The 15,010-nt window shown below is 34.1% G+C and overlaps 1 protein-coding gene across 10 annotated transcripts in view; it reads left to right on the forward strand.

Moving 5' to 3' along the window:
- Positions 1 to 15,010, forward strand: part of LOC103556794 (probable ATP-dependent RNA helicase DDX60) — a 108,460-nt gene that overhangs the window by 70,650 nt on the left and 22,800 nt on the right. For 2 of the 10 annotated variants that reach the window (XM_070608187.1, XM_070608200.1), the window contains exons 29-33: positions 9,335 to 9,439; positions 10,076 to 10,276; positions 11,158 to 11,262; positions 11,410 to 11,554; positions 13,312 to 13,433. In XM_070608187.1, the coding sequence (XP_070464288.1) occupies positions 9,335 to 9,439; positions 10,076 to 10,276; positions 11,158 to 11,262; positions 11,410 to 11,554; positions 13,312 to 13,433 (678 nt within the window). Of the gene's footprint in view, positions 1 to 9,334; positions 9,440 to 10,075; positions 10,277 to 11,157; positions 11,263 to 11,409; positions 11,555 to 13,311; positions 13,434 to 15,010 lie in introns of those variants that run through there. The other 8 variants (XR_011536882.1, XR_011536883.1, XM_070608194.1 and 5 more) reach the window with 6 other exon arrangements.

Here is a 15,010-nt window from a genome sequence, read left to right on the forward strand (position 1 = left end):
TAGTGTTCTGTCAGACTTTTTAATTTAAATCTGTATTATTGGTAAATTTTTGTCTTCTATCAATTACTGAGAGCAGCATTATTGAGAGTACAAAGTATCAAAATCTCTCACTCTTAATGTAATTTTTGTGTTTCTGTTTGTACTTCTGCCAGTTTTAGTTTATATGTTTTGATACACTACATTATGTAAGTAGCCAGCATTAAAAATCAGCACATTAAAATCTAAATCTAAATCTAACAGTCAACTTAGATTTTACATACAGAAAAATTATCCTTCTAGAATGAGGGCAGCATGGAGAATTTTAGACAAAAACTGAAAATGTTCATCATATCATCTCATCATTGAAAGAAAGTTCTAAACAATTTAAACAGATTGAAAGCAATTTCAGGAAATTAAAAGATAGTCCAAAATAAAAGAATGATCCTGGAAAATCATAAATTAAAACTTTCATAATCTGAATAAAAATTTTAAAATAACACTTTAGATTAAAAAAGAGATAAAATATGTTATACTAGTATTTATTTTAGAAGTGTGGATTGTTTGAGGTGATGTCCAAGAGGAAGATAAAATCACTGATCACTTTTCAACTTTTATAAGTACAAATTATATAAATTTGGCAGTACACACTGAAAGAACAGAATTTGAGTGTGTAACTTCTGAACTACAGAGGAAAAATAAATGGCATGAAAAACGTGAATCAATCAAAAAGTGATCAAGAGGTTTTCCAGTTCAAGATGGTGGCATAGAAGGGTTCTGAGCTCACCTTCTCCCACAGACACAATGAATCTACAGCTACACATGGAACAATTCCCTCAGAAAAGGATTTGAAAGCTAACTAAAGAGCACATCCACAACAAAGGATAAGAAGGACCATGTTGAGATCGATAAGAGAAAGGGAGACTCAGCCTCTCCTGAAGCCCTAATCCTGGTACTGTGACTCATAGTTGGGAGGGGTCTCATAACAGGAAACACATCCCTGAAGAGGGAGGGGTTTGTACCCAACCTCAGGCACCCCAACCCTTGGGACCTGCACCAGAGAGACAGGCTCCAAACCATCTGACCTTGAAAACCAATGGGGCTTACATCCAGGAGAACCATCAGGCTACAGGAAATGGAAAATCCACTCTTAATGGGCTGGTGCACTGACTCACTTGCCTTAAAACCCAGTGCAAAAGCAATAGTTTGAAAAGTGCCTAGACCATAGGTGATGGAGACTCATTTTCCTATATTAAAGCGTCTGCTGGAGAGGCAGGAACCTGTTGAGACTCTCTCCAGGGACAAAGATTGGTGAACACCATCTTTGTGTTCTTCTGACTCACTGGCGCTGGTGCTAGAGGGCACCATTTCATACCCTCCTTCTAGCCTGCTAGTTCTGGTGGAAGGACCTCACCTCCATGCACCATTGCCACAGAGGCCCACCTAGCTCCAGAAGGACTGGCTGAGTGCCCTGCCCCAGTGTGCTGCAGCCTGGTCCAACTACATGCAGCATCTCAGTCAAAAGAGAGAGTCTTGCATATTTGTGCACCACAGTTGCAGCCCTGCCACAAGAGGCAGGCACACACAGCCCACACAGGGAACATTTCTTGAGTACCTAGCTCTTGGAGCCAGTGGGGATTGTGCCTCTGGGCCCCATGTGGCATCTCCTGCATAAGGTTACTCTTTTAAGACTAAGAGGTACCTGATTTATCAATATATAGAAACAAACATGGAAAGTCAGACAAAATGAGGAGACAAAGGAACATGCTCCAAATGAAAGAACAAGGCAAAACTTCAGAAAAAGATATTGATGAAATGAAGATAAGCAATCCACTTGATAAAGAGTTGAAAGTAATGGTCATAAAGATGCTCGCCGAACATGGGAGAAGAATGGATGAACCTAGTGAGATCTTCAACAAAGAGACATAAAATATAAGAAAGTTCCAAACAGAAATTACAAAGCTAGGAATACAATAACTGAACCGAAAAATAAGTATCGGGGTTCATCAACAGCATGCTGGGTGAAGCAGAAGAATGGATCAGTGGGCTGTGGAACACGTGGAACTCAGAACATCAAAAAGAAGAATTTAAAAACGTGAAGATGGCGTAAGGGACCTTTGGGATATCAAGTGAAATAGAATTTGAATCATAGGGGTCTCAGAACAAGAAGAGAGAGAGAAAGAAAGGAGAGAGTCATTTTTTGAAGAAATAGTGTCTGAAAACTTCCCTAATCTGGGGAAGAAAGCAGACATCCAGGTCCAGGAAGCCCAGAGAGTTCTTTATAAGATGAACACAAAGAGACCCACACCAATACACATTATAATTAAAATGATAAAAGTTAAGGTAAAGAGAGACTCTTAAAAAGCAACAAGAGAAGAACAACTTATTACATACAAGGGAAACCCCATGAGGTTGTCAGCTGATTTTTCAGCAGAAACTTTGCCGGCCAGAAGAGAGTGGTGTGACATGTTCAAAGTGCTGAAAGGAAAAAACTTCCAACCAGGAATTCTTTATCCGGCAAGGTCATCATTCAGAGTTGAAGGAGAGATTAAGAGTTTTCCAGATGAGTAAAAACTAACTAGTTCAGCAGCACTAAACAGCCTTAAAAGAGATATTAAAGGGACTTCTTTTAGCTGGAAAGAAATAGCACTAGTTGGTAAGAAGAAAATACATGAAAGTGCAAATCTCTGGAAAAAGTAAATATGTAGTAAAGATAGTGAATGAATCACTTATAAAGCAAGTATGAAGGTTAAAAGATAAAAGTAATAAAATGAACTAAAAGTACAATAGTTAGTTAAGAAATGCATAACATAAAAAGATATAAAAGGTGACATCAAAATATGAAACACAGGAGGAAGGGAGTACAAATGCAAAGGTTTGGAATTCGCTCAAGTTTAAGTTGTTATCAACTTAAGATAGATTGTTACATACGTAGGATGTCATATGTGAACCTCATGGTAACCACAAAGCAAAAATTTATGGTAAATAGCTAAGAGAAAGTGAGAAAAGAATCTAAACATAACACTAAAGAAAACCATCAAACCACAAAGGAAGATAGGAGGAGAAAAAGAAATGGACAGAGAGGAACTATGAAAATAGCCAGAAAACAATTAACAAAATGGCAATAAATACATATCTATTAATTATTTTAAATTAAATAGACTAAACTCTCCAATCAAAAGACATGGAGTGGCTGAATGGATAAAAAAACAAGAGCCATTTATATGCTGCCTAGAAGAAACTCTCTTCAGAAGTAAGGACACACACTGACGGAGAGTGAAGGGATGGAGAAGATAGTCCACGCAAATGGAAACAAAAAGAAAGCTGGGGTAGCTATGCTCATATCAGACAAAACAGACTTTAAAAGAAAGACTGTAATAAATGATAAAGAATGACATTACCTAATAATAAAAGAGTCAAGCAAGCAAGAAGATATGACATTTATAAATATATATGCAGCCAACATAAAATTACCAGATATATAAAGCAAATATTAGTGGACCTAAAGGGAGAAACTGAAAGCATTACTATAAAAGTAGGGAACTTTAACACCACACTTACATCAATGGATAGATCATCCAGACAGAAAATCAATAAGAAAATATTGACCAGAAAAGACACATGAGACCATATAAACTTAATAGATATATATAGAACATTTTATCCATCCAAAAGCAACAGAATATTCATTTTTCTCGAATGCACATGGAACATTCTACAGGATAGATCACATGCTAGGCCACCAAACAAGTTACAATAAATTTAAGAAAATTGAAATTATATCAACCATCTTCTCTGACCACATGGTTTGAAACTAGAAATTAATTATAAAAAGAAAACTGGAAAAACCACAAAAATGTGTAGATTAAGCAGCATGCTACTGAACAACCAATGAGTCATTGAAGAAATCAAAGAACAAATAAAAAGATACATAGAGACAAATGAAAACAGAAATATGACATACCAAAATCTGTGGGATGTAGCAAAAGTGATTCTAAGAGGGAAGTTTATAACAATATGGGCATACATCAAAAAACAAGAAAAATCTCAAGTAAACAACCTAACTTTATACATCAAGGAACTAGAAAAAGAAGAACAAATGAAGCCCAAAGATAGTAGAAGGAAGGAAATAAAGATTAGAGCAAAGATAAATGAAATAGACACTAAAAGACAATAGTAAAGATCAATGAAACTAAGAGCTGGTTCTTTGAAAAGATAACCAAATTGACAAACTTAGCTAGACTCACCAAGAAAAAGTGAGAGGACTCAAATAAATATCGGATATGAGAGAGGAGATGTTACAACAGATATTGCAGAAATACAAAGGATCTTAAAAGTCTACTATGACAATTATATGCCAAAAAATTGAACAACATAGACTAATTGGATAAATTCCTAGAAATATAAAACCTACCTAGATTGATTCATGATGAAACAGAAAATCTGAACAGACATATTGCTACTAAGGAGATTGAATCAATAATGGAAAACTTCCCAACAAACAAAAGTCCAGGACCAGATAGCTTCACTGGTGAATTCTACCAAACATTTAAAGATTTAGTACCAATTCTTGGGCCATCCCAGGGGCATAGGGGTTAAGTTAATGTGTTCCACTTTGGTGGCTTGGGGTTTGGAGGTTCAAATCCCACCCAAAAACCTACATACCACTCATCAAGCCATGCTGTGGTGGCTTCCCACATACAAAATAGAGGAAGATTGGCACAGATGTTAGCTCAGAGCCAATCTTTCTCATCAAATAAATAAATAAATAATACACATTCTTCTCAAACTTTTCCAAAAAATTTAAGAGGAGAGAAACCTTCCAACCTCATTTTATGAGTTTACCCTGATACCAAAATGAGGCAAGGACACCACAAAAAAGGAAAGTTATGAGCCAATATCCTTAATGAATTTAACGAAGATAGATGCAAAAATCCTCAGCAAAATGTTAGCAAACCAAATTCAGCAATACATTAAACAGATCATATGCCATGATCAAGTGAGATTTATTCCAAGGATGTAATGATGGTTCAACATCCACAAATCAATTAGCGTGATACATAACATAAACAAAATGAATGGTAAAAATCAAATGATCATCTCAATAAATGCAGAGAAAGCATTTGATAAAACTCAATATCTATTAATGATAAAAACTCTCAACAAAGTGGATATAGAGGGAACATAATTCACCATTGTAAAGGCCATATATGACAAACTCAAAGAATATCATATTCAATGATGAAAAATTGGAAGCTTCCCCGTAAGATCAGGAATAAGACAAGGACACACACTCTTGTCACTTTTATTCAGTATAGTGTTGGAAGTCCTCACCACAGCAATTAGCAAGAAAAAGAAATGAAAGGCATCCAAATTGGAAAGGAAGAAGTAAACTGTCACCGTTTGCAGATGGCATGATACAATACAGAAAACTCTAAACACTTCACCAAAAAACTGCTGGAACAAATAAACACATTCAGTAAAGTTGCAAGATACAAAATCAATACACATAAACCTATGATGTTTCTATACACTAATAACGAGCTATCAGAAAGAGAAATTAAGAAAACAAACCATTTACAATCACATCAAAAACATTAAAATATCTAGGAATAAATTTAACCAAGGAAGCAAAAACCTCTACACTGAAAACTATAACATATTGATGAAAGAAATTGAATAAGACACAAATAAATGAAAAGATATTCCATGTTCATGGATTGGAAGAATTAATACTGTTAAAATGTCCATACTACCCAATGAAATCTACAAATTCAATGCAATCCCTAGCAAAATTCCAATGGCATTTTTCACAGAAATAAACGAAATAACTCTAAAATTTGTATGGAACCACAAAAGAACCCAAATAGCCAAAGCAATCTTGAGAAAGAAGAACAAAGCTGGTGGTATCATGATCTCTGATTTCAAACTATACAACATAGCTATAGTAAACAAAATAGTATGGTATTGACATAAAAACAGACACACAGTTCAATAGAACAGAACAGAGATCCCAGAAATAAACGCATGCATATATGGTCAATTAATTTATGACAAAGGAGCCAAGAACATACAATTGAGAAAAGACTGTCACTTCAATAAATGGTGTTGGGAAAACAGGACAGCCACAAGCAAAAGAATAAAACTGGACCACTGTCTTACCCTGTACTCAAAAATTAACTCAAAGTGTATTTAAGACTTGAATTTGAAACCTGAAACCATAAAATTCAAAAGAAAATCATAGGTAGTAAGCCCCTTGATGTTGCTCTTAGTGATGTTTTTGTGGATATGACAGCAAAGGCAAGGGAAACAAAAGCAAAAATAAACAAATGGGATACATCAAAATAAAAAGCTTCTGTACAGTGAAGGAAATAATCATCAAAACAAAAAGGAAACCCACTGAATGGGAGTAGATATTTCAAATCATATATCTGATAAAGGGTTAATATCCAAAATAAATAAATAATTCATACAATGCAACAATGAAAAAATAAGCAACTAGATTAAAAAATGAGCAGAGAATCTGAATAGAAATTTTCCCAAAGAAAACATAAAAATGACCAATAGGCACACAAAAAAATGTTCAACATCACTAATTATTAGGAAAATACAAGTCAAAACCACAATGAATTATCACTCAGACCTGTTAGCATGGCCATTATCAAAAAGACAAGAAATAACAAGAGTTGGTGAGGGTGTAGAGAAAAGGGAACTCTTGTACACTGTTGGTGAAAAGGTAAAGTGGTGCAGCCGTATGAAAAACGGTATGGAGATTCCTCAAAAAATTAAGACTATAACTACCATATGATGCAGCTATTCCACTTCCAGATATTTATCCAAAAATTATAAAAAGCTAATTCAAAAAGATATATGCACCCTTATGTTCATCGCAGCATTCTTCACAATAGTCAAGACTTGGAAACAACCAAAATGTCCATCGATGGACGAATGGATAAAGAAGACGTGTTATAAGTATACAATGGAATACTATTCAGCCATAAAAAGATGAAGTTTTTCCATTCTGACAACATGGATGGACTTTGAGGGCATTATCCTAAGTGAAATAAGTCAGATCGATAAAGACAAATACTGTATGATTTCTGTCATATGTGGAAGATAAAAAGAAAACAACAACAGCAACAAACAAAGATATAGACACAAAGTACAGATTGGTGGTTACCAGAGGGGAAATGAGGAGGGGAGATGGCAAAAGAGGTAAAACTACACATGTATATGGTGATGTGAATGTGATGTAATCTACACAGAAATAGAAATAGAACGATGTACACCTGAAATTTATATAATATTACAAACCAATAAAAAATACAAAGTGATCACCGTCAAAAGTATAGTTAGCATCCATCACCATACATCATCTTCATCCATTTCCCCCACCCCGAACTTATTTCCGCTCTAGTAACCACCAATCTCTTCTCTGTTTCTATGAGTTTGTTTTGTTTGTTGGTTCGTTTTGTTTTGTTTTTTGGATTGCACATATGAGTGAAAAGGGAGCCCTCATACTCTTCTGGTGGGAACGCAAACTGGTACAGTCACTATGAAAAACAGTATGGAGGTTCCTCAAAAATTTAAGAATAGAGGGACCTGCCCGGTGGCACAGTGGTTGTGTTTGTGTGCCCTGCTTCCTCGGCCTGGGGTTTGCTGCTTCGGATCCTGGGTGTGTACCTATGCACTCCTTATCAAGCCATGCTGTGGCAGGCATCCCACATATGAAATAGAGGAAGATGGGCACAGATGTTAGCTCAGGACAAATCTTCCTCAGCAAAAAGAGGAGGATTGGTGGTGTATGTTAGCATCTGAGCAAAGGTTAGCTCAGAGCTAAACTTTCTCAAAAAAAAAAATTAAGACTAGAAATACCACATCATCCAGCTGTTCTATTTCTGGGTGTTTATCCAAAGATCACTTTGCATTGTATACAGGTGTCAAATTATAAAATTGTACACCTGAAACTTATATAATGTTATATGTTCATTTCACCTCAATAAAAAGGTAATAAAGCAGACAGAAAGATTTAAAATGCTGTGAGGAATAGACAACAAAATATAAACTGGTAGCTAGATCATCAAATATAACAATTACATTAAATATGTTGGAGGTATATGAAATTAGCTCTAAGAGGAAATTTTTTTTACTTGTTTAACAAAGTATCCAAAGTGTTGATTATAAGGGGATACATTTAAAACTTAAGAAGAGGAAAGAGATTGAAAGGAAGAAAAATAAAATGCAGATAATAACCAAAAGAAAGCTGGTATAGCTATGTTTATATCAAACACAATGTATTTTAAGATAAAATCATTACTAGAGGTACAGATGGTTCCATTATTAGGAAGGTATACTAATGTAACGTTTTACATAATATCACAAGTTCAAAATAGTTAAAGAAGAAATTATAGTGGAAATAAGAAAATATAGAGTTGATAGATAAATAAAACACTATATTGCCAAACTGATGTGGTGTAGCTAAAGTAATACTTAGAGAAAAATATATAACCATAACTGTGTCTATTTTGAAGACAAGAAAGGCTAAAAGAGAAGCAAGAAATGATATGAGCAACCTCAAGCAGGTTTGGCATAAGATAAAGATAAGACAGATTCCAGTTGATAGCTTCAATTTTTTCTAAAAAATGTGAGTCAAAATAGCGTTGTAAAATTGAGGTAGGAAAGCAAAAATCCCAGGAAATATACTTTATTCATATGTCTTTTCTCTACTGAGAACACTATTTTCTGCTCAATGACACCATCATCTCTCATCTGTCTAGAAATAAGTCAAACGCCTCCTATCGCATCATTCAGCTTCCATTCATCACCCCCTAAAATTAGTTCACAGACCAGCCAAAGCTCTCTTATAAATATGAATTATATCGTGCTACTCCTCTTTCTCTTAAAATCTAAGCTCCTTAGAGTGGTTTTTTAATTCCTGATGTGACCTGGTTCCTGCTCTCTCTTTGAGTTTATCCCCCACTATCTTCTCTACTTAGAAATCTTATAATGCAAAAGTGATACTCCTTTTATAACCTATTGCTTTTATTTACGCAAAAAAATGAATACTTACTGAATGGCTTTCATTTCACATCATTTTGTAGTCTGAAAATGCTAGATAATTGAAATATTAAGGAAAACCATTAAGGAGAATAAGAATCTCTATGATCTCTATGATACAGTTACATAATCCGAAAGAAAATGTAGAGTTTGTATTTTTTGTGACATTGGCTTCCAATTGGACTTTTACTCAATAAACATAATTTCTGGGGGTCTTATCTAGTCAATATTTAGTGCCTATACATACATCTCTGTATTCTACGTTAAATTTGTTTTTCTTTTATCTACCCTGCACCCATAGGTGGTAACAGCTACCTCAACTCTTGCTTTAGGAATTAATATGCCATGCAAATCTGTTGTTTTTACGGAAGATTCTGTGTTTTTGGATGCCTTGAACTTTCGGCAGGTATTTATAAGACATCCCTTTTGTTACATTTGTGTACGTAGAGATCTAGAACATCTATTCAGTAAGCCAAGATAAACCATGTTTATCCTGAAACGTTTGGGGACCATAAAAATATTTAAAAATAGGTTTTAGATATATGACATTTTATGAAGATGATTATATTTAAGTACATTTTGAATAATCATTGACTGGCTAGATAGATTAATTTTCTTGAGAATTTCCCTGCTTTGGTAAATATTACTGAACTTAAAAAAAAAGTCTGAAGAAGAGGTAAGCACATCTTCTGAGCGCCCAGTTGGTGCCATGCACCAACAACTATAAATTGAGTGTCTACAAACGTTCTCCATTCAGACTAGTTTCTGGAAATGCATTGGTAAAGAAGACAGTAAATCCTCCTGCTTTAAAAGTCATCATCTTTAAACATAAGCATTACTCAAAAAGCAAACGTATTTTAATAATATATTTGTAAAATAAAATAATATTTTAAACTTTGCTAAAATTAACATTCCAAGCAACAAAGAACTCTTTCAAGATTTCGAAAGTTTAATGCTCCAGCTGGTATAGGTTAGTTAGACATTAACCATTTACAAAGACAAGATTTGAAATGATTTAAAAGTTACATGAACGTCTCTTTAGATGTCGGGTCGTGCAGGAAGACGTGGAGAAGATCTCATAGGAAATGTGTTCTTCTATGATATTCCGTTACCCAAGATACAAAGGCTCTTAAAGTCGAATGTGCCCAAACTGAAGGGTCAGTTTCCTCTAAGCATATCCTTGGTTCTCAGACTTATGCTGTTAGTTGCCAAAGCAAATGACAAAGAGGATGCCAAAGCCAAGGTACTCTGTTTCATACTATTTAAATTAGCTTAATAAATGTAACAATTTCAGCTCAATTTTATAATAAACTACGTTAGTTATATAAGCTGAAGTGAATAAAAAAACAATGTGTTTTAAATAAACTCACTGTAACATTTGATTCTACTTTACAGTACCCTTAGTCAACGCAAAAATGTGCCTTTAACTTTCATGCTTTCAAACAAGGAAAATTAACCTTATGATATTCCAATTAACATTACCCCTGGGCTCTGTACATATTAGAAAAGAAACCTTTTTTTTCTGTAAATATGTCTGGTCTAAAACATATTAAAAATCAAATTTCAAAGAAATAACTAATAGTTGAAAATGACAAGATACTGAAATGTTCATAATTCTTTGTTTTACATTTTTATACCTTATGTTTACTTCTCACCTGTCATGTGTAAAGTTGTAATTATTCATCTCTTTCTCTAAATTTCTCTTACCAGTGTCTATTAAACAAATGCATATATAATAAAAACATTATGGATGAAATGATTATAATAAATAATATAATAGAGCAATATGCAATGCCAAATTTAAAAATGTAAAAATAGAGGCTGGCTCCTTGGCCTAGTGTGGACATGTACCACTCATGAGTGGCCACGTTATGATGGCAGCCTACAGACAAAATAAAGGAAGGTTGGCACAGATGTTAGCTCAGGGTGAATCTTCCTCAGGGGAAAAAAAAGAAAATTAAAAAAATGTAAAAATATATTATACATTACGTATAGTACATAAGTATATATAATACCATGTTCCATAATAGAAATGCCTAATTGTCCTTTGGATATTTCATTTAGAAGACACACTATAAATTCCGCTTAATATCTAACTTGATGTTTTGATGTATGTATGTATAGGCATTATCAGTTCTCCAGCATTCATTGATGTCCTTCAAGCGACCAAAGATTGAGTGCATGTTAAAATTTTACTTCATATATTCTTTGCAATTCTTGGTCACAGAGGTAAGGTTTAAATGTATTTCCACTAAATTAAGATATTAGTACACAGTTTTAATTCTACTGTACTGAAATCTCCTATGTTAATGACTTATTTGTTTGATATTTCTGAGATGTAGAGACTGAGGTTAATGTGTTAAAACTGATTTCTAGGGATACCTGAATGAAAAATGTGTTCCCATTGGATATACTGGACTTGTGTCCCATTTGCACTACCATGAACCTGCAAATTTCGTTTTAGTAAGCTTGCTGGTAAAAGGTTTATTTCACAAGTTGTGTATTCCAATCAGCATAGACGGTAAGCAAGTATTCTTTCCCCACACTTCTACTCATTGAATGGTGTGTGCTAACACACACACACTCACACACACAGAGCCCACACATTTGTATTTACATATACCCACACATTCCCCAGAACTTCACTCACTTTGTATGGTATGTAATTTCTAACTGCTTTTTCTCTTAATGTATTTTGAACATTTTTCTTATTTTTATATTATTAAATATGTTTATAAAAACATCAATATAAATGTGGTGTATTTTTAAATATGTATCCTATAAATGTAAATACTCTCAATGATCATTTCATATAGTTTAGATTTTTAAAAATAAACCCTTAGAATAAGAAACATTATTTTTCTGAAATCACAAGATTTTTAATGCATATCAATTGAAATAAATTACACTAATATATGTAAAATCACTAATTTTATCCTTTTTATATCTGGTCATTGACATGAAAACCGGCTTCTTTATGATATCTCACATTTAGGTCCTAATCATTAGCTGTATCATAGTAAGATATGAAGTTACAGTTAGAAGTCAAGTATAGATTATAGAAATATATTGGTATCACAATATTGTCATCTGTAATCACTTCTTTTTTTTAATTATAAAGTATTTTTCCCTTTTTCCTAACTGTAAGATAATGCCATCAGCTAGAGAGAAATATAAAGTGATGTAATCCAAACTCAAATGATGACATCTGAGACCTGGACTATATAATTAATATTCTGCTATTCATTTTATTTTCAGTAAATTATCAACATTTGTTATAATAATATGAAATAATTAAAATATTATATAACATACCTTAGAACTACTAACGGATCAAACCATAAAGCCTTTAATCCCCATTAATCTATATTTTTTCATGAAAGGATCATAGAACGTAATCATCACTGAATTTTACTAATTTCACAAGTATTGTGTGAAGTGTATCACAATGTTAAAGAAATAAAAACACAGAATTTGCCATGATGCTGTCAGTGTAAATACATCAAGTTGACTCTTTTTCCCCACGAAGCTGGACAGCTCCACTCTTCGTGCTCACAGTTCTCCAGCAGTGGGAGGCAGTCATTTTCTCATTCATTACTGACTACTGATTAGGTGGCTATCCGTGTGGGCATGACACTCTGCTAAATACGGTGGCAGATTGTAAATCAGGAATCACACGTAGGTTTTCCCTCAAGGAGATTTAATCCCTAAAATACTACAGGCAATTGGGCTTATGAAAATATAGGAAATAAAAAGTATTCCAGGGAGAGAAAAATATCAGGAGGAAAAGCACGTCATTGGAGCAGTTGTGAGCTCTTTTTGGACTGTTACATGTGCCAAAGAGAGAGTGGTTTGGGATAATGTATGGTCTCTTATGGCAGACAAAGAATTTGGAAAGCAGCATAAGGCCTTCACTCATCAGTGGGTTTTGAACAGAGTTGAAAAAACTGAGTGGAACAGATTGAACAAAGGGAATGTTTGAAGCCCATGATGGAATCTGGGGCAATTCTGGAACTAAAGGGCAAACGGCTGTTTATTTCTTTTTTAGGTACTTACAGCTAACAGTAGATACAATGATACCAACAATCTATGTCAGTAGGAGTTCTATTAGTCTGCATTGTTACAAAGTAATATTGTACTTTATTACAGGTTCACCAAAAATCTGGATAGTGACTTACCTTGAAATTTTAAGTTTAGGTATTAAGAACTGGCAAAGTGTTTTTATGAAATGACAAATTTTGTTCTACAAAGTTTTGAAAAATTAAACTCTTTAAACAGGCCGAAAGACATTTTCTGAAGATGTGATGGAAACCTTAGTGGTGGTGTTAGCAAATCTTTTTGGAAGACGTTATCTTCCTCCTTGTGTGGAAAACTTTAAAAAGAAATTTTCTCCCTCAATGGTAAGAAAAAATATATTTTGCAATCTTGTAATTTTATGGTAAATCTTTACATTATAACATGCATTGCAATTGTATTTTACCTATAACAAGAGTTTTGCTGTCATTCACTAGTTACTTCTTTGTCATGCCTCAGTCAGTTCTTAGTATGTATGAGTTCTTTTTTTTTAATTAACATTGATTTATAATATTATATAAATTTCAGGTGTACATCATTATATTTCTATTTCTGTGTGGACTATATCATGTTCACCACCCAAAGACTAATTACATCCATCATCGTACACATGTGCCTTTTCACTCCTTTCACTCTCCCCCCACCCCATTCCCCTCTGATAACCACCAACCTAATTGCTGTATCTATGTGTTTATTTGTTGTTGCTGTTGTTGTTTTTATCTTCCACTTATGAGTGAAATAATATGGCATTTGACTTTCTCTGTCTGAGTTATTTTGCTGAACATAATACACTTGAGGTCCATCCATGTTGTTGCAAGCGGCAAGATTTCATTTTTTAAGACTGAGTAGTATTCCATTGTGTATATATACTGCATCTTCTTTATCCATTCATCCCTTGATAAATGCTTGGGTTGTTTCCAAGTCTTGGCTATTATGAATAATGCTGCAATGAGCATAGGGTGCAAATATCTTTGCATTCATGTTTTCGTGTTCTTTGGATAAACACGCAGAAGTGGACTATCTGGATCATATGGTATTTGTATTCTTAATTTTTTGAGGAATCTCCATACTGCTTTCTGTAGTGGCTGCACCAGTTTACATTCCCACAAGCAATGCATGAGTGTTCCCTTTTCTCCATATTCTCTACAACACTGGTTGTTTCTTGTTAATTATAGCCATTCTGACAGGCGAGAGGTGATATATCATTGTAGTTTTGACCTGCATTTCCCTAATGATTAATGATGAACATCTTTTCATGTGCCTGTTGGCCATCTGTATATCTTTGGAAAAACGCCTGTTCAGATCCTTTGCCCATTTCTTAATTGCATTATTTTTTGTCATTGAGTTGTATGAGTTCTTTGTATATTTTGGATGTTAGCTCTTTATCAGATACATGATTGGCAAATATATTGTCCCAGTTGTTACATTGTCTTTTCCTTTTGTCGATGGTTTCCTTTGCTATGCAGAAGCATTTTAGTTTGACGTAGTCCCATTTATTTTTTCTTTTGTTTCTTTTGCCTAAGTAGGCATGGTATTCACATAGGTACTGCTAAGACCTATGTCAAAGAGCATATGCCTATGTTTTCTTCTAGAATTTTTATGGTTTCCGGTCTTACATTCAAGTCTTTAATCCATTTGAGTTAAGTTTTGTATATGGTGTAAGATAATGGTCTATTTTCATTCTTTTGCACGTGGCTGTCCAGTTTTCCCAACACTGTTTGTTGAAGAGACTTTCCTTTCTGCATTGTATATTCATGGCTCCTTTGTCAAAATTAGCTGTCCATACATGTGGGAACTTATTTCTGGGCTCTTAATTCTGTTTCATTGATCTGTGTGTCTGTTTTTCTGCCAGCACTATGCGGTTTTGATTACTATAGCTTTGTAGGATGTTTTGAAAATCAGG

Source organism: Equus przewalskii, chromosome 2, assembly GCF_037783145.1.
Source record: "Equus przewalskii isolate Varuska chromosome 2, EquPr2, whole genome shotgun sequence".
Classification (NCBI taxonomy): Eukaryota; Metazoa; Chordata; class Mammalia; order Perissodactyla; family Equidae; genus Equus; species Equus przewalskii.